Raw genomic sequence first — 26,728 nt, forward strand, 5'->3', positions numbered from 1 at the left:
TACGATGGGCATTTTTCAGCTTCCATCTACCATTCACAAAGCTTTGGTCGGCCCCAGGTTATAGTAGTAATCACTTGCCCATGGTGCCACACAGTGGAACTGAACCTGGAGCCATGTGGTGAGGAAGCAAACTTCTTACCACACAACCACACCTGCACTTTTAAAATAGTTAACAAGACTCCCTTGTAATTTCTAGCAGAGATTGAAACCTCCACCTTGTATTTGGTTACTTACAAACACCTTTACCCACAAGATGTAAAGAAGCAGCTTTCTTAACTCACTTTGTGCGTGTGTGTGTGTGTGTGTGTGTGTGTGTGTGTGTGTTAAACACTTCCATCAAAATTACAAATATTCCTGCTCCTCTGAATCAGCACAGTGTGTATCATGACCCTTTCAATCTCTGTGGTGCATAGCTGGCCTTGCATTGCTTTATTTATGAAGTACAAGCGGCATTCATTGATTGACAACTAATTATCAAAATTGTCTTTCAATTTCCAAAGAAGGCTGTAGTTTTTCTCTTTCCTTGTGAATTAAAGATGGACTATGGTTGAGAAAATTGTTTTTGAAGCTGCCACTGCACATATCAATGTAACATTATTCTGATTCTGTGGTACCTACATGGAATGTTACTGTTGCTTTATAGATAATTAATTGGCTTAAACCTAGCTTAAATTGAGAGGCTTTTTTTTTTGCTGTAATTTTATGGTGGTACCCTTTGAATATGCTTATTAAGGCTTTACTATACTTATCTAATGCACAAAAATTTGTGTGGTGTGATATTAGATTGTTAAGTTATCATCCTATGTCTAGAGTTCTAAATTTGGTTTTAGCCAGCTGACATACCTCAACTCCATTGTAGTTACTCATGATAATGTCAAATACTTTATTCACATTTTTTCCTATATTGAACCATCTTTGAAAAGCAAACTACAGGCATTATTATTTAGTGGGCAGAGTGATATATGTAATTAAAACCCTTGAAAGTGACGACCCATTTGCTGAAGTGAAGAGATATAATACTGGCTAAAGAAATGCCAAAATATATTGGGAAACAGATGTCAGGGAACTCACCTACTGAAAAGTTATGTTTTTATTGCATAATTCATAATAAACTAGATAAACAGCTGTTCAAATTTTAAAACAAACTATTCTACTTTAAATGCTGTTATAGATAAATTTAGATAAATAGACACTTAATTTGATGAGAGACACTACTGCTAAAAGTGTTTCAGTAATAGACATTTAAAGTGGATGTTTAGAGATTACAATATTATAATAATGTTGTAAAAAATAATGTTGTAAAAAAAGAAAGAACAATATTTTTTTACAAGTTAAACAATGAAGCATAGCATTGACAATGAGCTTTACAAGCCCTCCCCAATTAATATGATTGATTCAGGTGATGCTCAGTTTGACCATGTATAGGCAGGGCTGGTTTTAAGCCAATTAGACAGATTTATTCAAATTGGACCTTGGGTCAAGCAGAGGATGCTATGATGAATTGAATATTTCCTGCTGTTTTTATTGCCCTGAGGATTTACTTAACAATGCCTATAATTGGGTGAAAGGAGTTTTTTCAAAATTAAAACTGATTAAAACATACCTTTGGTCAACAATTTCACATGAAAGACTAAATAATTTGGCAATGCTATCTATAGGAAATGACATTACAAAAATCATTGACTTTGAAGTGATTTTAAAAAATTTCTTGAATTAAAAAAAAAGCCTGTTTTTAGAAGGCTTATTCACAAACAGTTTGTCAGTAATTATCTTGACTTGTAATAAAATATTAAAACTTTGATATGAGCTTTCAATTTTTAGTATATCATTGTGGCTAATAGTGGAGCCTCAAGTTCTCAATGCTTTTTGGCTGAGACTGGCATACTACACAAAACATAAAACATAAAAAAAACATCAATCTCCAGTTTTAGAAGGCCCCACTGACAATTTTCTAATTGGGTCCTGCACTTCCTAGAGCAAGCCCTGTGTACAGGAAAAATATATGCATTGTGATAGAATGATTCATGGGTGGTGACATCAGGAGACAAGCTGGTCTGATAGCTTGCAAGAGAGTGAGCTCTATTTAAGGCAACCCAAGGAGTATGTTGTAATGTTAAAACATGTTGTATAAGGCTGGGGAAGGAAGAGTCAGATGTGGTGATGACATCTACAATTTCTAATTCCTAGATAGACTAGGGATCAGAATGGCTTATTATGACTGAAAAGGAAGACTTGTGTCAGTGAAGTATGGAAAATGTAAGAGAAATTAATTGATATAGATGATTACTGACTCTAAAACTTACTGTATTCTGTGTCTGAATCTGATAAGGTTTATGGCATTTTTGAACTTTGAACTTTGCCTAATGTGAAAAATATAAATTGATATAGAAAACAAAATATTGATGTAATTCTGTTTTGGAATAGTGATTGGTCAGATTTTGTTGACCACATGGGCAATATTCAAGTGAATTGTGACATCGGTGATTGCTGAATATTCCCACTACAGTTACTTGAATATGCTAAATGTATTACCTTAGATGGAAATGTTCTCCCTCCTCCCATTTTCACTATCAACTACAACTACTACTACACCTGTACAATTACAAATAATTCACATCCTCTACTTTTTACCTTCTGTCTCTTCCTCTTCTTGCTGCTACCTCCTGTGTGAGTGTTTTCATATTGAGGTAGCGCTTGGAATATAGAGAGCACTACTCTAAATGGTGTGCAGTTACCAACTGTTTTCATAACAAGGGATTTATTTTCCTCCTTTACTCTACATCCGTATATGTATGTACACGAATATATATATTTATATCTGAAGCTCTCCATTGCTACTCTGAGTATGTGTGTTTAGTGTAATTAATATAGACATATATAAATATAAATATGTGTGTTTAAGAAGATAGATAGATAGAGAGATAATTATAAATCAATCGTCATCATCAATACTAATAATACTCATTGATGGTTTTTAGGTCATATCAATAAATATGCAGCTACCTTACTTGGAATTAACCAATGTTCCATCTGTAATTAATTGATGGCTAAACAGTATTACTGTTATTGATATTCATTTATTGATATTTATTTATGTATTGTATACAAATGAGAAATTCTGTTTTGCTTTAGTAAGTATTTTTATTTTGAAAATCAATATTTATTTTATTATTTTGTATAAAATAAAATTATAATTATTTTATCAACAATAGCAAAAGTATATTTCCAATATTACCCGTCATATGATGAATAACACTGTAGTAAAATAATTATCACCACCACCAAAAACTAGGATGAACAGTCAGAGCTCCCTAAAAGCATACCCTGCAATTTTAAAAAGGGTTACTTTGAATAATGCAGCCTCAGTTGCTCACTGCTAAAAAAAAAAATTAACCCATTACCTCCCATAATTCTATTAACTGGAATTTTTTTTATGAAACTTTGATTTCTAGCATAAAACAGCCTTAGAAACACGCTGGAATTATCAAAATAACATTTTAAATAGAAATAAGCGAGATATTGGGTGAAAAATTAGCAAAAAGGTAGTAGATATAGCAAAAAGGTTAGATATGTGTAAATATTGACAGATAATTACGAAATTTGTAATTTTTAAGTGATCTCATATGAGATCACTGGTAGGTAATGGGTTAAGATGAAATAATAATAAAAACCAGAGGCTACACCGCGTGGTTAGGAGACTCACTTTGGGTTTAGTCCAACTGCATGGCACCTTGGGCAAGTATCTTCTGCTATAGCCCCAGGCTGACTGACACCTTGTGAGTAAATTTGGTAGATAGAAACTGGATAGAAACCTATCCACTATCTTCCCAACAATAACCTTGGGCACCTTTTTGAATTTCATGTGTTTAACACTCATTGACATGCTTACAAAATCAAAAAACAGCACAGCACCTATAACTTTCAGAAACATTTTTTCATGATCAGAATTACTGAAGCATGGAATAAATTACTTGCATCAGTTGTTAGTTGTTAAGACACTACATCCTTCAAAACTTTCAGGCTTCCTAAAATTCACCAACAGTACACCTGATGCCTCCTAACCCTTTTTCTTCTTCCTTCTGTTTTTAAAAGACTTTTTCACTGTTCACTTCCTGTGCATATTCTATGCAGTTTTGGTTACTTTTTCTTATGATTTGTGCATCTGAGCACTGTACACAATAAGTTCACAATATGTGTGTGTGTGTGTGTGTATCTTAGTGTTTTTCTCTTCACCACTTGACAACCAGCAGTTTGGCAAAAGAAACCACAGCCAGACTTAAAGAAATAAGTACTGGGATTGATTTCTTTGACTTAATCATGGAAGGCAGTGCCCCAACATAGCTGCAGTCCAATGACTGACACAAATATCAATGATAAAAACAGTTATAGCTTGAATGTCTTTCATCGTAATCTACTTACTTCTCTCTTCAGCCATACTATGTCCTATTCCAGGAATCCACTCTCACCGGTATTCCCCACCCATACTTCACAGAATATTAACATTTTGAATTCTCTGCCCGCACATGTTTTTCTGTTTCTACGGTTGTCAACTTTGACAGTTTAAGCAAAATGTTAGTGAGATCCATCTTATTGATCTTAGAGGCCAGCAAAGCCATAGAACTGCCTTTTCTTATCAAGTTAACAAATATTTAAAATTGGTGGTTGACATGGGGCGAAACAACAACAAAAACCCCAAATAAAAAAGCACCACACACACATGCCTTTTGAGGAGCTGTTATTGTAATAAGATTCAAACTTAGTGTCCCTGAAACTACATACATATATACTTCCAAACAATACTCATTCAATCAGGACAAGCACTGAAAAATACACAAATAGCCTTACTGGCCCCCAAATATTATGTGTTAAAATACATACCACCTCCAAGTGAAGAGGTGCTCTGTAACCAGCTCTAGAATCTGCTGTTATATAAAAATAGACTAGACACTGGAGAGTGCAAAATGTCCAATTGTGTTACAGCTCATAAATTCATCACTGTACGTTGAAGCATGCTGTATAGTCCTCAGTTAAGAAGACCTAGTATAGCCAGGAAAATTAATCTATGAGTTGCCCTTCAACATTCAGCTGATTACTTGCATGCCATAGGACTTCTTGATCATGGTTGATCTAAGGCTACACGACAACAGTAAACAGATACATCATCATATCTCTTGTTTGGTTTAGAAACACACACACAAACACAGATAGCAACAATACTAACAGCACAATTCATCCCTAACATGCTGAGACACATAAAATCAATAAGTGTGGAGGAGCAGCAAGTCACACTTTGATTGAGTTTACTTTACCCACCTTCACTGTAACTACCCAGAATCTAAAGATATGGGCCATACCAACCACATTTACTTGAGCACAATGTGATCTACCCACCACAACTTATTGTACCAAAAAACTATATATTTTATCCATTTATTTTTTCTTACACCTGTAAAACCCTCCAGTAAGTTGAGGGTTCAGCCTCACACATCTCTCTTTTCAAATAGGGGTATTCATGTAGCTTCCCTTCAGCAAGATACCTGTTCCTGTGTCTCTATCATGCTTTAATCTCTTATCACCTGGCGCAAAGCCATCTCCCTCAGTTGAGGAGTTTGTTTTGCAAGTTATTTAGGGACTTCACTGTTGATAGTGCCATATAAAAGGAACACGGTAAAGTGGTTGGCATAAGGAAAAGCATCCAGCAATAGAAATCATGTTGATCCAGTCCTCTGGCTCACCAGCTCTTGCTGGACTGTCCAACTCAAACCAACAGGAAAATGGACATTAAATAGTGTTAATGATGATGATGAATCCTACTGCCCTCCCTACTTTGGCTGATGTTCTGATTTAAATTTCTCAAATTAAACATGAGTAAATATGGCATTTATTCAGTTAACTTCATGCTTGCCATATAACTTTTTAATCAGAATTCACGTAGATCCACACAACTACAAACATACAGAAACAGTGATTAATGGAGGTAGTGCAACATGCACAGACTGCACTATACAATTAAGCACTTTATGTCAGTAGGTGCTATGTCATCAACTAGATGAAGGTACACTATATCCAGAGTTATAGATCTGTGGATTGCATTTAGCCATTTGGCTACCACCTTGTGTCTATATTTATTATAGGTTAGCTTGATAATCATTGACTATTTTTTACGTGTTAATGTCATCTCTAGAAATTATTACCAGCACTGATTTTGATATGATGTTTCATATCCAAGACAATGATATCATCATCATCATCATCATCGTCGTCGTTTAACGTCTGCTTTCCATGCTAGCATGGGTTGGACGATTTGGCTGAGGACTGGTGAACCAGATGGCTACACCAGGCTCCAATCTGATTTGTCAGAGTTTCTACAGCTGGATGCCCTTCCTAACGCCAACCACTCCGAGAGTGTAGTGGGTGCTTTTACGTGCCACCGGCATGAAGGCCAGTCAGGCGGTACTGGCAACAGCCACACTCAAAATGGTGTATTTTACGTGCCAGTTCGGCGGCACTGGCAACGATCTCACTCGAATGTCTTTACACATGCCATCCGGCACAAGTGCCGGGAAGGCGATGCTGGGCACAGGTGCCATCCCGATTTCGCTTTCGCTTGCCCCAACAGGTCTTCGCAAGCCGAGTTTCATGTCCAATGAAGGAGACGACGTCGGCATGGGTGCCAGTCGTCAAAATGCATTATTTCAGGAGTTTTTGCTCTTTCGTCAGCACCCATCCAACCCATTAATCATCCATGAACTCATGGCTTAAATAGCCACTACATACAGAGAACCTTGACAAGGTTTAATATACTTTGTAGTATATTATAGTTGCAAAATGAAGTACTGTGTCCTTACAAGTCATTAATATTGACTTTTTTTTTCTCTCACTACAGGTCTAATTTTAATTAATTCAAATTGTGGCTCATTACATTATGTTATTGCTCACTTGACTATTTGTTGTACATGCACCTGGGATCCTTGGGTATATTCCACAAACTACAAGCGTAACAACAGTCTACACTTCCTCGAAGGAGGTCAGGATAACAATACTGGAAATCCCTTTGATGTTTGTTTCATATAACATCTGTATTTCCATGCATGGCTTGGACAGGAGTTAGTTTTTGTAGCTGGATTTTTAATGTCAGATGTATTTTTGGTCACCACCCCTTACATCATCATCGTCATTTAACGTCCGCTTTCCAAGCTGGCATGGGTCGGACAGTCTGAATAAGGGCTGGCAAGCCAGAAGGCTCCACCAGGCTCCTATTTCCTTAAGTAAGGAATCTGTATTCCAGAAGAATTAAAAAATGCAGAGCTAGTATATGATTTGATGTCAACAAACTCACTGGTTGCACCCCACTCACAAAAGAGTTGTAGAATAAAATATATCTGCTTTACAAAAAACTATATTAAACTTTCAAAATTTTATTTAAACATTGAAGTGAAACAAATATGATTTTTAAAATTAAAAAAATAAAACTTTATTTTCAATGAAAATAAAAAATACAAATGAATAAAACTTTTAGTTACATTTATTCACATTATTTTGAATTAATTATATATTATCTTGGAGCTTTGAGATTTTGATGATATAATTCTTTATTTTTAGAATGACAGTGATTGCAGGCTAAATAACAATATCTTAAGCAGTAACAGTTGTCACAGGCTGTACTATCATCTACTCCTTTGATGTAAATATAAATATACATAATATGACCTCACACTGATCTGTATTCCTGATAAATTCTTAAATTTGAAAAATTATGAATAAATTATACCATGATATTGCAAGCGCACGTTTAAACACTGCTGTGTTTCTTTCAACTTTTTTCTTAAAACCTAACGAATTTGACCAGCATGTTGTACTGCTGCCTCTCCCTCTCCCTCCCTATTGTATTCTCTCTCTCTCTCTCTCTGAATCACCACTTCCACCATTTCCTCTTCGACTCACGCGCGAACCCCAAACATGTAACCAGCTCGCTTTCCAACTCCACCACAATTTCGTACTGGAATCTCTATGCTAATAGAACCCACAACGAAGCGCCATTAGCCCGAGGTACGCCCGCCCTCCCACCCCCTCCACCAGCACCGGAAGTCTTTTTAGATCATCTTCCGTGAACACTGCCTGTGACCTTATACCCCCCCTCTTATCGATCTTATAGCGCATAAAGATTGGGTAGTATATGAAGACTGTAGGTATGGCTTCGGTTCCCGCAATGAGGAGGGAACCAGACTGCTGGAGTTCTGTGATGCAACCGATCTTATGGTTTGCAATACCAACTTCAGGAAACCTGCCTGTCACCTAGTCACCTACCAATCCGGCAGACACTCTAGCCAAATCGACTACATCCTCGCCAGAACTAGAGACAGAGGGAGGCTTATAAATGCCAAAACCCTCCCTGGCGAAGAATGTACACCCCAACACAGATTAGTAGTTAGCGACTTCGAGATCAAGGCAATATGGGTGCCCAGAAGTAGACCGGATTGGAGGAGAAGGGTATGGAAACTTAAAGACCCTGCAAATGGACAGAGACTTAGAGACAAGTTACTTGAAGCATTTGACGAAATAGAAGGGGATATAGCATCATACAACGTGGAAGACAATTGGAGATTTCTGCGGGTCAACCTGTTGAGAGCCACAGACCAGATTTGTGGCTGGTGTAAAGTCCCCTCTCGACCCAGAGTAACGTGGTGGTGGAACAAGGATGTAGACGGGGCTATTAGACAAAAGAAACAGGCTTGGAAGGACTGGAAGAACGGTGGTAGCAGGGAATTGTACCAATCTTCCAGAAGGGAAGCTAGGCGACAGGTTTATTTAGCCAGAGGGGAAGCAGATAAGAAAAGATTTGCCAATGTTCTGCACCGTGAGGACCAAAGACTCGAGGTATTTCGTGTTGCAAGACAGTGTAGGAGAGAGAATAGTGATGTTGTAGGCGAGAAATGTGTGCGCATGGATGATGGTACGCTTGCACTAAATGAGGCTGCAAAGAAAGAGGTCTGGAGATGCCACTACGATAGATTGCTTAATAAAGAAAATGAATGGGAGAAAGAGAGCCTGCCGTATGTCGACCCAACAGAGGGACCAGCTATCCGAGTTGACAGTACCAGGGTAGATAAAGCAATTAAGAGTATGAAGACAGGGAAAGCCCCCAGCCCATCAGGAATCACTGCAGAGATGCTCAAAATATCTGGCAGTGTTGGCTACAGCCTAGTCACCCGTATTACGAACCAGGTGATACACGAAGGAGTCATACCCAATGACTGGTGTAGCAGCACCATAGTAAACTGCTACAAAGGTAAAGGTGACGCTTTAGATACTAATAATTACAGAGGCATCAAGCTGTTAGATCAGGTTATGAAAGTTATGGAGAGGGTCATAGCCCAACTAATTAGGGAGCGAATCAATTTAGATGAGATGCAGTTTGGGTTCGTGCCAGGTAAAAGCACCACTGATGCCATATTTCTAGTGAGACAGCTGCAGGAGAAATATCTAGCCAAGGATAAACCTCTGCACCTGGCCTTCGTTGACATGGAGAAAGCCTTTGACAAGGTCCCCTGATCCCTTATCTGGTGGTCAATGAGGAAACTTGGGATAGAAGAATGGTTAGTAAGAGCTGTGCGAGCCATGTACAGAGATGCTGTCAGTAAGGTGAGGGTTGGAAATGAGTACAGTTATGAATTCCGGGTAGAGGTAGGGGTCCACCAAGGTTCCGTCCTCAGCCCCCTCCTATTTATCATAGTCCTCCAAGCGATCACAGAGGAATTCAAGACAGGTTGCCCCTGGGAGCTCCTCTATGCTGATGACCTTGCATTAATTGCGCAGTCACTATCAGAACTAGAGGAGAAGTTTAAGGTGTGGAAGCAAGGACTAGAATCGAAGGGTCTTAGAGTCAACCTAGCAAAAACCAAAATCCTAATAAGTAGGAAGGTAGATAAAACACAAACCCCTTCAGGTAGATGGCCCTGCTCAGTATGCAGTAAAGGAGTAGGTAGTAACTCTATAAGATGTACCCGGTGCAAGCTATGGACACATAAGAGGTGCAGCAATATCAAAGGCAGATTAACTACGAAGTTAGTTTTTGTATGTGGCAGATGTTCAGGTGCAATAAACACTGTAAACAAACAGGAAACAACTTCCATCTCATTCCAGGGAGAAAAACTAGAGGTAGTCGATATCTTCCGCTATCTGGGTGACCAAGTTAGTAGTGGGGGTGGGTGCGCTGAAAGTGTAACTGCTAGAATAAGAATAGCCTGGGCCAAGTTTAGAGAGCTCTTACCTCTGCTGGCGACAAAGGGACTCTCACTCAGAGTAAAAGGCAGACTGTATGACGCATGTGTATGAACAGCCATGCTACATGGCAGTGAAACATGGGCTGTGACTGCTGAGGACATGCGTAAGCTCGCAAGGAATGAAGCCAGTATGCTCCGCAGGATGTGTAATGTAAATGTGCATACCCATCAGAGTGTAAGTATCTTGAGAGAAAAGCTGAACATAAGAAGCATCAGTTGTGGTGTGCAAGAGAGACGATTGCGCTGGTTTGGACATGTGGTGAGAATGAATGAGGATAGCTGCGTGAAAAAGTGCCACTCCCTAACAGTTGAGGGAACCCGTGGAAGAGGTAGGCCCAGGAAGATCTGGGCTGAGGTGGTGAGGCAAGACCTTCGAACATTGGGCCTCACCGAGGCGATGACTACTGACCGAGACCTTTGGAAATGTGCTGTGCATGAGAAGACCCGGCAAGCCAAGTGAGATCGTTGCCAGCGCCCCTGGACTGGCTCTTGTGCGGGTGGCACATAAGATGTACCATCCTGAGCGTGACCGTTGCCAGTACCGCCTGACTGGCCTTGTAGGGTTTTCGAGCGAGATCGTTGCCAGTGCCCCTGGACTGGCTCTTGTGCGGGTGGCACATAAAAGACACCATTTCGAGCGTGGTCGTTTTCGTGCGGGTGGCACGTAAAAGCACACACTACACTCTCTGAGTGGTTGGCGTTAGGAAGGGCATCCAGCTGTAGAAACTCTGCCAAATTAGATTGGAGCCTGGTGTTGCCATCCAGTTTCACCAGTCCTCAGTCAAATCGTCCAACCCATGCTAGCATGGAAAGCGGACGTTAAACGATGATGATGATGATGATGATATATATATAAAGCAAATGCTCTCATTGTAAGAAGTAGGTTTATAAATTACTCTCATTGTAGAGAATATTTTCAGCAATATACCAAGCCATATCACACATCTATAATAATAAATGTGAAATTCTGTCTGTCCGTCCATCTGGAACCCCTGTATCTCAGTCTACATTTGCTCTACATAGATATATGATACTTTTGTGGAATCAGGATGATCCCAGGATTGAAAATCAGATCTTTTTTTGGTTCTTGAACATCTAGCATTGGGATCAGGTTTGGATGAGGATTTGGTATATGCTAACAGTTGAAAATTCAAGTTTTAAAAGAACTCCAAAAATTTGTGAACTTACGAGTTTTTCATTTAAACTGAATTTAAAGTAATACCATATTGGTAGGGTACCAATAAATGCTTTATTATTATTGCTCTCTTCAGTTTGGGGTTGCAGGCCCAATTAGCCCTCCATGGAGTGTGGCTTTTAAGCTAGTCTTTTATAATTCTAGTCTCACACATGTGGAGCCAAATCACATTTTGTTTAATTTCATGTTTTACACAAACAAACACTAAATTAGTACAACCTTGACAAACTAGGAAAACAAAGTCTTGAATACCGTACTGCTTATAACCCAATCTATTCTCTATATACATTTAATCAAACGTCATGAATGAGTTGCGTAATAAAATGTACATTGTATATGTAGCCGGAAACCACTCTAAGATATAAATTATATAACAAGGCATGACCCGCTTAAATGTATTTTTGAGCCTCTGTCATCATTTTTCTTGCTTGCTTGGATAAGATAATTCAAAAGAGACATTTTACATGAATTACTTTGCCAAGTAGCTACATTTGATAACCTTTCTAATCAGTGGTAAAATGGCTCTAGTAATTTTTCTGGATATATGTAAGTATTGTGTGTCTGTAAGAACAACAGTTGCGAAAATTCCAATGTTATGCATATATCTGACTATTTATTCTGTTGGAATAAATAGAGATGAGTATCACATTATCAACACTGGAACCACATTCAGAAACAACAGTAACAGTGTAATATAAATGTTTTCTCTTCATCCATCATCATTACTACTAATAAAATAAAATGACCATGAAGAAGCTCTCTTGACAAATACCAAAACTAGTTTACATTGATGTCACATTACATGGTATGTGAATATTGTTAGACCGCAATATGGCAGGCAAGCCACATAATACTCTTATCTGCTAGATAACAACTCCTTTATCTCTTACACCACCTCTGTCATTCCTTAAGGGAAGCGGTTGGAGTAAGAGGTGGTGTGAAGTTCATAGGGAGAGTGTGAGAGGTAATGAGATGAAAGGTTGGCCATGTTTCAGTTACATGCATAGATATACTTACATAAGCTCCATTATAATAAAGATAAGACCTTTCATTTCGATCAACTCGATAAGTTAAACTAGACACTTCGAAGTATCTTGAGTTGTTTTTACACAAAAAAATAGTTTTTTAAATAAATCGATATGTAATACATTCATGTGTCAATTGCACATGTTCACATGTTCTGTAAAATTTATAGGTATACTGAAGAACTATTTTAGCACTTCACTACTTCATACATCATCAAATATATTATATTATGTTCAATACACTATCATTCAATATACACATCTATCTATTTTAAACATTCTGTCATAAACATTGCATGGTGTCAAACTATGCAATCAAGTGTGCTTTATTATAATATTCAACATATTCTGTTTCAATATCAACACCTTTGCATTTGTCTTTCAGAAATGTACATAGAAAGTTCTGTGGCATACATACCATTGAGTGTGAGAAAATTGGAGAAAACAGAATTTATATTGAGATTAGTGCTTCAGAGTCTTTAAATATTGTAAGAACACCTCCTACTAAGTAAAGGCTACCAGTTACTAAGATTTGGACATGATCAGCTTCTTCCAGTATTGATGGCATTGATGGTTGAATAGAGAGACGTTTATTTAAAGCTTTATCTTTGCCTTGACTACACCAAAATATGCAGTCATGGATACTTTCAAAAACATGCGTTTCAGATTCTGCTACGACATCTGAATTTGGTTGTTGATTAGGTTCATTATATTTATTATTATTATTAAGAAATTTGTCTTTGTCTCCACAGCTTCTGTTACACTGAAGATTTCTCCAGAAATTTTCATTTGTCTGGCAAACTTTGTTGGCATCATGTGTAGTAACAGCAAGCTTTAATTGATCTGAATAAAAAGGACAAAAATAAAATATACACATAAACAAAACTTAATTTTTATGTAAATTTCATCATAATTTTCAGTTTTCTGTTTAGAAATATTACTTCTGTAAATGTTTATATTTTTAAGGCTCTTTAGTGGTTAAAATTAGATGGAAAGATTTAACTAGAGGTACACCAGGTCATTTCTGCAAATCCAAATACATTGAATGCATAAAATAATTTGAAGTGAGGTACCAGTCTTGAACTACACGTTTCATAATAATTAAGTTAATGTTAACATATCTAACACAGCATTAAAAAGCTAACTATTAATACTTTTGTGATCAGTGAGAACAAAAGAACATTATTAGTCAATGACTGACATTGTTTTCGTTTCCTTTGTGTCTGTTCTTTTATGTTCCAAATATAGATCTTGTAATAATGGTTTTCACTTTCATCCTTTCAAGTTTTATAAATGCCAGTAATACAATGAATTCAATTTAATCTACTATATCACATTTATCTCTTTTAAAATCTAATTATCTGAAAACAAATCCTACATTTAAAAGAATGTTTACTGATTTAAAACTAGCAATAATTACAATATGTTCAAAAGCTCTAGGTACTATGATAAACAAAACACAGACAAAATGTTCTTCCATACTAGACTGAATGCAAAACTACACTACAAATTCAAATATAATGGAATACACAAGCAGTTATCTGATTTAACTCTAACATTGCATATCTGAGGTTGTGGGACCTAACAGATCTTCAGTTAGCTTACTTGATCTATCTGATCTACAAATGTTGGTTAACACAACAGGTACTAAATAGAATTATTGGATATGACCAATTATGTGTTCCATTTATTTACTCAGAACATTTGACAATGAAATCATAAACATACCACATAAAACTTCCTCACTGTAGCATATATTGGGGGTAAAGACAGCCAGATCAAAGTTACACTCCTGAAAAATAATTACATTTAAAAATAATCTATTTCAATTTTGTTTCAGGTATTAGTGTTTTTAAAATATAGTTAAAAGCATACTTATATTGATGTCTGACAGAGTACATTTGGAAGGCAGAACATAATTGATAATATCAATCAAGCACTTAACCACTGTATTATTTAATTAACACATGTAAAAATGAAAAGAAGGATCAAGCCCAGTTGGATTTGAACTCAGAAACTCAAGAGAAGCAATTAAATATACTTTGTTTTTTCAACTCAAAAATTGATGTGAGGATAGGTGAACTCTCTAGAATATGTAACCAGATGCTACCAAATGGATACAATACTCGGATATAATTGCTGAACTAACAATTAATTTTCTTAAAAGTAAAATTAATCAGTTTTCAAGATATATAATATCTTATAATAAAGTATCAGAGATGTACAGATTAGTTTACCCAGCCCAAATTAACTATCTTCACTGATTAAAATATTTTATCTTGGAAAGGCAGAAATAATGGAGAGCTGGACAAAATACCTTCCATTATTTAGAACTATTCAGGTGGTGAGCTGGCAGAATCATTAGCATGCTGGGCAAAATGCTTAGCAGCATTTTGTCTGTCTTTACATTCTGAGTTCAAATTCTGCTGGGGGTCAACTTCGCCTTTCATCTTTTCAGTGTCAAGAAATTAAGCACTGGGATTGATGTAATCAACTCACCCCTCCCCCAAACTTTCAGGCTTTGCACCTATAGTAGAAAAGATTATTTAGACCCATTAATGTTCTATGAAAATGTATAAACACCACAACTCCTTGACTATGTAAGAAAATCTAAATATTCCTATAGTGAAATAAAAATTACCATTAGATGATCCAGTAAAGCAAGAGAGTTTCGTGCCCCTGTGATATTAAACATCAAAATTTTCACCACTTTTTGGTTATCACTGAAATAGAAAAAAATAAATAAATACAATTAAACTTTCAAAGACTCTTTTTATATATATTTCTTAATAAATGTACTGGGATCGATATAATCGACTATAGTTCTCCCTTACAAGTTCAAAACTTTCATTTATGTTAAAAACTAATATTAATCACTACCAAAAGTCATTGGATTATCAAAAGTAACAGAGATTATTTAGTTTAATTTATGTTCTATCTTTGAATACTGGCATGAAACTGCTTTTGATAGCTCTGTTGTTGATGGAATAAATACCTGTTACATGCAGGAGGTGATTCGATCAATTGTGCCCTTCTCAAACAAATTTTAAACTTTGTTCCAAAATAAGAAGTCAATATTTCTTATTTCAAAGATGATCAGTGTAAAAAAAAAAAAATCTTTCTTAGGCCATAGGCTCATAAGGCCAGTTTCTTGGATTCTGTGGTGTATTTTATTTCCCTACCTGGATGGGATTCTAGTTCATCACAGGATTATTCATTTTTGCCAGCTGAGTGGACAGAAGCAATGTGAAATGAAGTGTTTTACTCAAGAACACATTGCATCACCTAGTCCAGGAAACAAAACTACAATCTTATGATCATGAGCATAATATCTTAACCACTAAGTCGTGTGCCTCCATAGTGATCAATGTAGACTAATAGAAATAATAACGGTTTCAACTTCTGGCACAAGGCCAGCAACTTTTGGGAGGGAGTAAATCGATTACATTGGGGCCCCAGTGTTCAACTGGTACTTATTTTATTGACCCTGAAAGGATGAAAAACAAAGTCAACCTTGGTAGAATAATAATAGTAATAATAAGTTTCCAGCGAGTGGAGAGTGCAAACTAGTTGTTATTCTAGAATGAAAGTTTTATCTTATTCATCATCATCGTCGTTTAACATCTGCTTTCCATGCTGGCAAGCCAGTAGGCTGCACCAGGCTCCAACTGATCTGGCAAAGTTTCTACAGCTGGATGCCCTACCTAACGCCAACGACTCCGAGAGTGTAGTGGGTGTTTTTACGTGCCACTGGCATGAGAGCCAGTCAGGCAGTACTGGCATCGACCACACTCAAATGGTGCTTTTTACGTGCCACCAGCACGGGAGCCAGTCAGGTGGCACTATACATATATATGCAAAGAGAGGAGTAATAAGGGCATATTTCAAGATGCTATGCCACACAGAAGAGATGACACAGGGCTATGTTGATAAGGTAAGTTATTGTATAGCAAACCCATCCATCCTGTGCCAATGTAAATGTTAAAACAGTGATCAAGAATAAGCCAAATAATTTATTTATGTTTCCTTCGTCAAGTATTTTCCATTATGGTTATTATCAGAATTAGCCACCTGTTAGAAATAGCTACCAAATACCCCTCAAACTACACACTGTCATCTTATCAAAAAACTCATAGTAAAGTGTAGTCTAAAGTATCATACCTGATTAAATAAATCTAACAAGCTGCAGTCCACATCTTTCTCTGCAACTTTGGCAAGTTTTACAGAAACACTGCTCTTAAAAAATATTACTTGATTAAGTTTTACTTTCTTACAGATAAACATTAAAGCCCAATATTTAGAGGAACAAGGAATGAGGTTTATGCTTTTCCCAACCCAAACATTAGCAGCATAAACGAAATATCATAACATTTAGAGTCCGTCAGAAACTCAGTTTTCTAGGAGATTACCAATGCTTTACATCACTGACCACTGAAATAAGAACAAACTGGAAACAAGTGATAGCAGACAAATCTCATTTCAGATCTCATTCTACTGTTTTAAGAACAGGCATATTGGACAATGTAACTCTAGATTATCATCATCATCATTTAACATCTGGTAAGGCCAGTGGCTGCATTCTGACATGGTTTTGTAATGCCAACCACTCCACAGAGTATACTGGATGTTTTTTATGTGGTACCACCACCAGTACTTTTGATGTGACATCATCATAAGTGCTTTTTATGTGGCACCAGCACTGGTATCAATTCTGGTGGATGAGTCTTTTTGAGTATAGCAATGTGCCAGATATCTGAGTTCTGAGTCACCTCCTTTGTAAGACTCGGTGTCATGAGATTGGCCTTCAATACTTCATCCCTTGTCTTCCTGAGTCTCCCTCTTCCACAAGTTCCATCCACTTAAAGTGATCAGCACTTCTGCATGTGACTGTCTACATCTATATGCATCACATGACCAAACCAGTACAGTCTTGCACACTGCATCTAATTCCTCTTATGCCCAACTTTTTTCCTTCAATACACTAATGCTCTGTCGAACATGTACACTAACATTGCATATCCAGCAGAGCATACTAGCTTCATTCCTCTCTAGCCTTCATATGTCTTCTGCATTCAGAGCCTCCATCTCAAAAGGTACAAATTAGAATATTAACATAAAGATATAATGGAACTTACGATAAAAGTCTGATCTCTTCAGCTGACTTTTTTTTAAACCATTCACAGCACAACTGTAAAAAATATGTAACAAAATTATACAAGGATATAGAAGAAGAATTTGTGATTAATGTTGTTTAGCCTTAGGTTGGCTTTGATGGAATAGCCATGACTATTCCATCTATTTTCAGTCAAAGTTGCTCTAAGACCCACTATCCAACATGTCTTCCCTATTTTATGATGATAAGTATGATTTAAAGGAGTTCTGGCTACTATTTCTTGCAGGCCAAGCATAATAAGGTGCCAACTGCAGGAGAGGTATTTAGCTAGAAGTAAGCCACTATACCTATCATTCATTAACTTAGAGAAGGCCTTGACAGCATTCCACATTCTCTAACCTGGTGATCTTTAAAAAAAGTAGGTGCAGGTAACTGATTTGTGAGAGACTATTCACACCATGCAAGGTGAGAATTGGCAATGAGTGCAATGAGGAAATTAGCATGCAAACAGATGTCCATCAGGGTTTGCTTCACAGTCTTCTCTTGTTTACTAAAGCTTTCCAAGCCATAACAGGAGTTTAAGACAAACTGTTGATGATGATGTTCATGGGAACTACTGATGCTGATGAACAAATTCTCATAGCTGAATCTGTCAAAGATTCCATCCAAACATTTCAAAGTAAATCAAATAAAAGTCAAATAAAGACAAAAGTTTTAGTTAGCAGGAAGATAGAATCTACTGCCATCTGGGAAGTAGCCATGCTTGATAATCAGAAAAAAGAGTAGTAGGCTGGAACCCCGTATGATGTATCTAATGTAACTATGGATGCACAAGAGGTGAAGTGGGATCAGACAGGCTGACAGAGAAAGAGTGTTTGTATATTACAGATGTACAAGAATTGTTAGCAGAAAGAACACCCATCAAGTATCCTCTTTCAAGTGCATAAAAGTAGTTGACAGCTTCTGTTAGCAAGGTAACCTAATTAGCAATGATTCTGAAACTGGTGTTCAGAAAGCTTAGTAGCCATACTAAGAATAAGATGGAAAAAGTTTAGGAAGTTATTGCTTCTGCTAGTAAATGAAGGATTCTTTCTCCAGTGAAGGGTAGATTGTATGACACTTCTGTGCAAAATGTGATGTGTAGCAGTAAAACATGACTTTTGGATGCAAAAATGTACAAAAGTGGAAAAGAACTGAGGTGATCATATTCTACTAGATGTGTAATGTTAGTGTGTATGGACAGTGGAGCACAAATGAGTTGAGAAGAAAATTGTGTAAAACAGGAATAAAATGTAGTGAGGAAGAAATTACACTGATATGGAAAAGGGATGTATATGGAAGCTGACAACTGGATAAAAAAAGTACCAAGGGATCCAAGTGGAAAGAACCTGCAGAAATGGAAAACAAGGGAAGATATAGTGAAAGCAAATTTCTCAAAGAAATTGGCAAGTAGTATCTATCCATAGAAAAACATAAAATTAAGATGATAATGATGTAGCTGGAAAGTTTTGTGTACGAAAAACAAAAATCATATATCATACAGATATACAGTATATACATGAAATGTATCGAGCGGGATTGTTTGCCAGTGCCCCTGGACTGGCTCATGTGCGGGCGACACATATCTTTTGAGCGAGTTCGTTGCCAGTGCCCCTGGACTGGCTCTTGTGCGGGTGACACATGAAATGTTTCGATCGGGATCGTTTGCCAGTGCCCCCGGACTGGCTCATGTGCGGGCGACACATGAAATCTTTCGAGCGGGATCGTTGCCAGTGCCCCTGGACTGGCTCTTGTGCGGGTGGCACATGAGGTTTTTTCGAGCGAGATTGCTGCCGGTGCCCCTAGACTGGCTCATGTGCGGGTGACACATGAAATCTTTCGAGCGGGATCGTTGCCAGTGCCCCTGGACTGGCTCATGTGCGGGCGACACATGATATCTTTTGAGCGAGTTCGTTGCCAGTGCCCCTGGACTGGCTCTTGTGCAGGTGACACATGAAATGTTTCGAGCGGGATCGTTTGCCAGTGCCCCCCGGACTGGCTCATGTACGGGCGACACATCAAATCTTTCGAGCGGGATCGTTGCCAGTGCCCCTGGACTGGCTCATGTGTGTGCGGGCGACACATGATATCTTTCGAGCGGGATCGTTTGCCAGTGCCCCCGGACTGGCTCATGTGCGGGCGACACATGATATCTTTCGAGCGGGATCGTTTGCCGGTGCCCCCGGGCTGGCTCATGTGCGGGCGACACATGGGGTCTTTCGAGCGGGATCGTTGCCAGTGCCCCTGGACTGGCTCTTGTGCGGGTGGCACATAAAAGACACCATTTCGAGCGTGGCCGTTTTCGTGTCGGTGACACGTAAAAGCACCCACTACACTCTCTGAGTGGTTGGCGTTAGGAAGGGCATCCAGCTGTAGAAACTCTGCCAAATTAGATTGGAGCCTGGTGTTGCCATCCGGTTTCACCAGTCCTCAGTCAAATCGTCCAACCCATGCTAGCATGGAAAGCGAACGTTAAACGATGATGATGATGATGATGATGATTGATGTAGAATAAAGTGAATTCAACAAACCTTTATACTGTCTTCATTATGTGCACCATCAAGATAATAAGTTATGTTGTGTCTTTTTACAACCTGTACACGTCCCAACCATTGGTTTGATGTAAGAGCTGTGAATATAATGCGATATAATTTTTACAAAAATATGAGTGCTACTTTTTACCAATAAAACATTTATAGTTCAAATTGATAATAAATGTTAGCAATTGTCTGTGGTGTAATTAGTAATACAATCATATATAAGCAATTTATTAAAATAATCACAGATGATACTGAAATAATAAAAATGAAGTTATAATTACCTTCAATGACTTTATTAACGTCTTCAACAACAGGGTCAAGAACAGGAATGGTTTCCTTACTGTCTTCAAATTCTTGCAATGCAACTTTGCAAGTTGTGTCTCCTATAAATAGAAGTTTTATAGGTTTATCACAACGTATATAAAGTTATGCAATTTTCAGGATTTTATAGAGTTTTTAGAAGTATTTAAAAATCCAATTTTACCAACTTGTATTAAACATATTTATGTGTGTGAAACCACTGCCACTTCCTGTTTGTTTATTTGTATTGTTTGAAATGTTGTAATATTCTACTTTTTTTATTGCATTTTTATGGGTTAGGCAATGCCCATGACTGTTTTCAAGGCCTCTGAGAGTAATGGGAAAATGAAAGGAAGAAAACATGTTCCAAATGTTATCATGTACATCGTAGATCACTAGACCCAAATGCTTGCAACAGAGTGGAGCCTGCTAAAGGAACCCAAGGGTCAAATGGTACTGTTAAATATATGAAAATTATTATTGTTGTTGTCATTATTTTTATTCTTTGTATTGCCCAAATTGGAAGATATAAACGAGACTTTGTTTTCTGAATGTTTTAAGGCTTTAAAAAAGAAATTATTGTTCTTATCATTCCAATTCATTTGTTATAGTTCAAAATTGTTTTAGAATTTCTTATTGACTGTGTTTATTCTTAGCTAATTTTTGAAGTAGTTATTATCAGTTTCTTTGTATTCTTTCTGGACAAAGTTCAGGTTGTCAGTATGTCAATGTAAATTATAAAACAGTTACAGGTTCCATTTGTCCATACCCCAATATCATGTCTGTGTAAAATTTGCTTTTGAATTTTTTTCTTTTTTTGCTTTTTATCATCTACATCCTGGTACTACTAAGAAACCTAAATTATCAATTACTTGAAACCTATATTTTTGATATTGATAGATTAGAGTTAGTTATGATATGGTTATTCCTTTTGGATCAACATTTTGCAGCCACTATTTCTCTATAAAAATCTCTTTTGTCTATAAATTTCAGTATTTGACTATCTTAGCTCTTTAACATTTAAACCAGCCTTATCTGACCGTATCATATTCTATCTGTTTTAGTTCAAACCAGCCAGATCTGGACTGTCACATCAATGCTACATTGTCATTCTAAAAATAAACAATAACGTCAATAAGATCTTGAAACTACATGATGCATCATCAATTCAAAGCAATGTGAATAAATACACATTATGTTTGATAGAATAATCGAAATGCTAAAGGGTTACCTGTCTCTCAAACTACTCTTTATATTATATATTTTTGTAAACCTCAAATTGATATCATTCTAATCATGCTCTAGGTTATTCCAATTTAATCTGGCAGAAAATAAAATGATATATAAGTTTTTCACTTTTTGCAAGATATAAATCAAGCTACACATTCTTCAGTACTTAATGTTTCACCTCTATAAAAAGCCATATCTCCTATGATTGAAATGAAGGCTGTCATAATCTTTATAGGAGACACATCTAGTACATCTTACCACACTTTATTTAACAAATGACAACTAACCTCTGTTGTTTTGATCCATCCATATCCTGGATAATTGAATAGCCAATGCCATATTTTCATATTCAAATGGTTCTTTATTGTAAAATGCAGGATTTTCTTTGACTATCTCATAAGATGAAAATGGAGGCGATAAATACAAACTACACTGAAAAATAGTCATACAAATATATATAAACATACCAAACCATCAAATATTAGATACTTCAACAATGATACAATATAAACATTTAGGAGGGAAATAAGTCAATAGATTAAACATTAAAAGCTTTAGAGTTGCAAAATTTATCCAAATAACTAACACTGTGGCTTTTCTTTGTCCCAGCAACCTGTATAACAAAGCTTTCGTTGGTATGCTATCCAATTAACCCTTTAACCCAAACTTCACCAACAGACAGTTGTTTCATACAGAATTGATCTTAAACATGTTTTATTGTTTCAGTTGGAATCATAATGCAAAAAGTTTTCTATAATTCTTTCCATAATATTGTTTATAAATAACTTAACATGATAGATGTACAAAGTTCAGATACAGATGTATCTGATATATGTTGTACCTCTATTCACAGAGCAATACTTCAATCTACCAATACAGTTACTTCAGTATAACCTAAATAACAACATCACTTCTCTTTTACTCACTCTCATATGAAGAACAAGGGTTCAAATTGCTAAATTCTTCATTCCTTATAGCAATTGAACTTAAACTCTTATTAACTAGTTTTAGAAAGCAAACAAAGGGAATGGGGATTTCCACTTTCGCTTGACCAAACCAATAAAAAGAACTACCTAGTTTTGTACACTGAATTAAGATAATGGATTTTGCTTAAGAACCCAATAAATAGTTCTGGTCACATGTGAACTTATGAACTTGGCAGTGTGTTGGCCCATGCCTTCACACGTAACTCCGATGTATCTATGGATAGAATATTATGTGAATGCACAGTTAAGAATATAGATTTTGTAAATATGGGAAACGCATTAAATAAGAAATACCCATCACATATTCAGAAGGATTGCATCATAAAAGAATCGATATTTACATGTTTGCACAGCACATTAATATAAAACGTTAATAAAATAATTATCCTATTTTAGTTTCAACTCCAACATTAATAAAATTTTTACATTTTTATCCGTGGCCGTCTGCTTCAAAACTTTCATGGCAGCTTCTTTCTGAGGAGCAGTAACAGCAATGGAACCTGTCTAAATACAAATCAAGATACACAGTTGGCTATTTTACAATGCTTAATTATGTTGGTAGATGATTGATTAAAGAATTCTTCTAGTGACCAGCATGTGTTAATTTATTTTCAGGTGGAAAGATTCAATCAGTAAATAACACAAGCAATTACCATTTAATTCAGCCATCTATATTCCCACTTGTTCTCTCATTGAAAAGGAGGGGCTTGTACTTATAGCCGTTTTGGGTTTCTCTAAGCTGAGGAATGGGGATATTTAGAAGTTTGTGTAATAAATGTTCAGTTTGAATTCTTGCAGTCTAGTAGTAGTAGTTGTTACAACGACAGTAGCATTAAACCAAGGGGTGTTTTATGCCTACCATCTAAATCAGGCATGGACAGCCTTTTTTTAGGAAGCAGGCTACGAGATATGGTTCATAATCAGGTAGGCCACACTACTAAAAAAATCTGTGGTCACTTTTGTTAGGTGCATCATTCAGAAAGTTTTGTTGGCTGCATACAACCTGTAGGCCACAGTTTGCCCATGACTGATCTAAATAGTCAAGAGACTTGAATCCTAAGCAATGAATCCAGAAGACTGACAAGAAATTAGTAAAGAATAAGGTGAGTATGATTTGTTGGTAAGTGAGTATTGGTACATTTAATGTGTGGAGCATTAGAAACTAAATTATGATAAAATATGTAGTGAGAATAAAAAGAAAATTAGTCAATGATTAAATCATTTTTTTTCATTTTGCCAACAATTATGGAAGACCACTTTGGATATATTGTTGCTTATTCAGGTATCCTCTAAAAATATAATTGCACCATAACTTGGCACTAAATAAATATATAGTAAAGTGTATTTGTTGTCATCAGAGAATAGACTCTTTTAGAAATCAAATACACTCTGAATTTCAGAATTGTTTAATTTCTAAATAATTCTACAATTTGTTGGAGGTGCAATGTTAACTTAAAGAACAGTTAAAAAACAAGCTATCAAGTAAAGCCATTGACTGATGACTACAAAGAGAGGCATCTCAATATATAATGCAAATCAAAATCATTAGTGCACCAGGCAAAATATTTAGTGACATTTTGTCTAAACTTTTTACTCTTTTACTTGTTTCAGTCGTTTGACTGCGGCCATGCTGGAGCACTGCCTTTAGTTGAGCAAATCGACCCCAGGACTTATTCTTTGTAAGTCTAGTACTTATTCTATTGGTCTCTTTTGCTGAACTGCTAAGTTACGGGGATGTAAACACACCAGCATCAGTTGTCAAGCGATGTTGGAGGGACAAACACAGACACACAAACACACATATATATATATACATATACATATTTACGACAGGCTTCTTTCAGTTTCTGTCTACCAAATCCACTCAAGGCTTTGGTCAGCCTGAGGCTATAGTAGAAGACACTTGCCCAACATGCCACACAGTGGGACTGAACCCAGAACCATGTGGTTGGTAAGCAAGCTACTTACCACACAGCCACTCGTGCGCCTATCTGCATATTCTGAGTTCAAATTCTGCCAAGGTCAACTTTGCCTTTTATCCTTTCGGGGTTGATAAAATAAATAGCAGTTGAGCACTGGGATTGATGTAACTGACTTACCCACTCCCTGTGCCAAAATTTGAAACCAACATATAGTGGAAATGGATGAAAATAGGTGAAAATGTTGCATACATGGAAGATTCTCAAGCTAGAGGTAGAAAAGTGGAGAAGAAATAATAAGGGCAGGTTTAAGAGGACTGAACTTCACAGAAGAACAAATACAAATAGAAACGATATTTTGTAAAGCTGGCCTATTAATGCTAATTTTGAAAGATTTGTATTACCATGATAATGATGATGAAAATTGTGATGAACTTACCTTGAAAATACCAGCTTTATGTGCTGCAATGCTCTCTAAAGTATTACCAAGTACATTTACATGGTCAATGCCTAGATGTGTAATTCCACATACTACTGGGTTTTCAACAATGTTAGTACAATCATAAAGACCACCAAGGCCAACTTCAATGACTGCCACATCTACATCTTCTTTGTGGAAAACATAAACTGCCATCAATGTGAGGAATTGAAAATATGATGGCATTTGTTCCTTTTTTTCCTAAAAGAAAGAAAATCATTTTCATTATTAGTTACATGAATTTCAAGCAAATTTGATTAAAACAGAGATTTAAAGATACAAAGAAGACAAATATACATACAAGAAAATATTTAACAATTTAAATATAAACTAAAATCTTCTTACCAATAGCTGGTCATAGCAAATCCAAAAATATTTTGTGAAATCCTCTTTTGAAAGAGGAACCCCATTGATACGGATTCTTTCACGAACTTCAATCAGGTGTGGAGAACTGAAAAAAATACAAATGAAAATCAAAATATTAGCCCAGTTGAAACCAAAGTATCAGGATAACATAATCTCTTTATTTCATTTTTGTCATTACTTGAATTAAAAGAATCTTACTCTAAGGCAGTTAAAACTGTTTCATGATTTACCCGTTATGCAAATACCATTTCAACTATTAAATATCTTAGCTTTCAAACCTTTGAATATTTTAAATGCATAAAAAGATTGAAATAATTTGTTTTAACTTGTTGGTTCATATGCACCATGTATATTCATTGACGTCTTTGTCTTAATAGTCAATATGTAAAGGTTTCAATCAGCTTTGTACTTGCAGTTCTCCATACCGCAAAACACTAGTGTAGCTAGCAGAAGGTAAGGACCAGTCTACCATGAACAGTATTTTGCAGGGATGACAAATGATCACTGAAACCTTTTTTTCAGGTGCTCAATACCATCTCTCCTGCTCATCTTCCCTCCTGCACCCCTTTCCCAGTTCTCAGGGTTTGCATTATCAATGTAGGCACATTGAAAGGTAGGTCTAATGAGATTGTTAAAATGCTTGAATGGAGGCGTGTTGCTGTATGCTGTATCCAAGAAGTAAGGTGAAGAGGAGCTTCAGCCAGGTTCCACACAGGCAAGACACCTAAGTATAAAATCTTCTGGGAAGGTAACAGTGACGGGGTAGGTGGTGTGGGCATACTTCTTGCAGAGAAATAGGTGAATAAGGTCATAGAGGTAGTCAGAGTGAGTGATAAGGTGCTTAAGCTCAGACTAGTCTTGCAGAATAGCATAGCATCAATTATCTCTGCCTATGCTCCACAAGCAGGCCTACCAAATGAACAGAAGGACCATTTTTATGATATTCTTCTGCAGGCTACCTCTAAGACAAATGACAAGGATCTCATCTTTGTGGCTGGGGATTTCAATAGGTATGTCAGACAACAGCACGGTATTTTCCATGGTGTACATGGGGGCCATAGGATTGGTTCCCAAAACGAAGACGTAACAAGGCTACTGGAGTTCTGTGATACAAAAGCCTATTGATCTGCAACACCAACTTCAGGAAGCCAACCAGCCTGCTGATAACTTACCAATCAGGTGGCTATGCTAGCCAGATTGATTACATTCTCAGCAGGATGCATGGTTGCTCTTAAATACAAAGACTCTCCCTGG

At 36.8% G+C, this 26,728-nt stretch overlaps 1 protein-coding gene across 7 annotated transcripts in view; it reads right to left on the reverse strand.

Moving 5' to 3' along the window:
* Positions 1-7,446: 7,446 nt before the first annotated feature.
* The window catches only part of LOC106878273 (folylpolyglutamate synthase, mitochondrial), a 36,541-nt gene continuing 17,259 nt past the window's right edge, over positions 7,447-26,728 (reverse strand). For 4 of the 7 annotated variants that reach the window (XM_014927449.3, XM_089357551.1, XM_014927450.3 and 1 more), the window contains 10 exons: positions 25,454-25,559; positions 25,070-25,309; positions 23,138-23,215; positions 22,013-22,157; positions 20,477-20,578; positions 20,187-20,284; positions 17,639-17,691; positions 15,145-15,226; positions 14,232-14,295; positions 7,447-13,346 (listed from right to left, as the gene is read on the reverse strand). In XM_014927449.3, coding sequence (XP_014782935.1) covers positions 12,955-13,346; positions 14,232-14,295; positions 15,145-15,226; positions 17,639-17,691; positions 20,187-20,284; positions 20,477-20,578; positions 22,013-22,157; positions 23,138-23,215; positions 25,070-25,309; positions 25,454-25,559 — 1,360 coding nt within the window. In that variant the 3' untranslated portion in view covers positions 7,447-12,954. The remainder of the gene's footprint in view (positions 13,347-14,231; positions 14,296-15,144; positions 15,227-17,638; positions 17,692-20,186; positions 20,285-20,476; positions 20,579-22,012; positions 22,158-23,137; positions 23,216-25,069; positions 25,310-25,453; positions 25,560-26,728) is intronic. The other 3 variants (XR_016243131.1, XR_016243139.1, XR_016243138.1) reach the window with 1 other exon arrangement.

The sequence above is a fragment of the Octopus bimaculoides genome, chromosome 1, assembly GCF_046866305.1.
Source record: "Octopus bimaculoides isolate indiv1 chromosome 1, ASM4686630v1, whole genome shotgun sequence".
In the NCBI taxonomy this organism is placed as follows: Eukaryota; Metazoa; Mollusca; class Cephalopoda; order Octopoda; family Octopodidae; genus Octopus; species Octopus bimaculoides.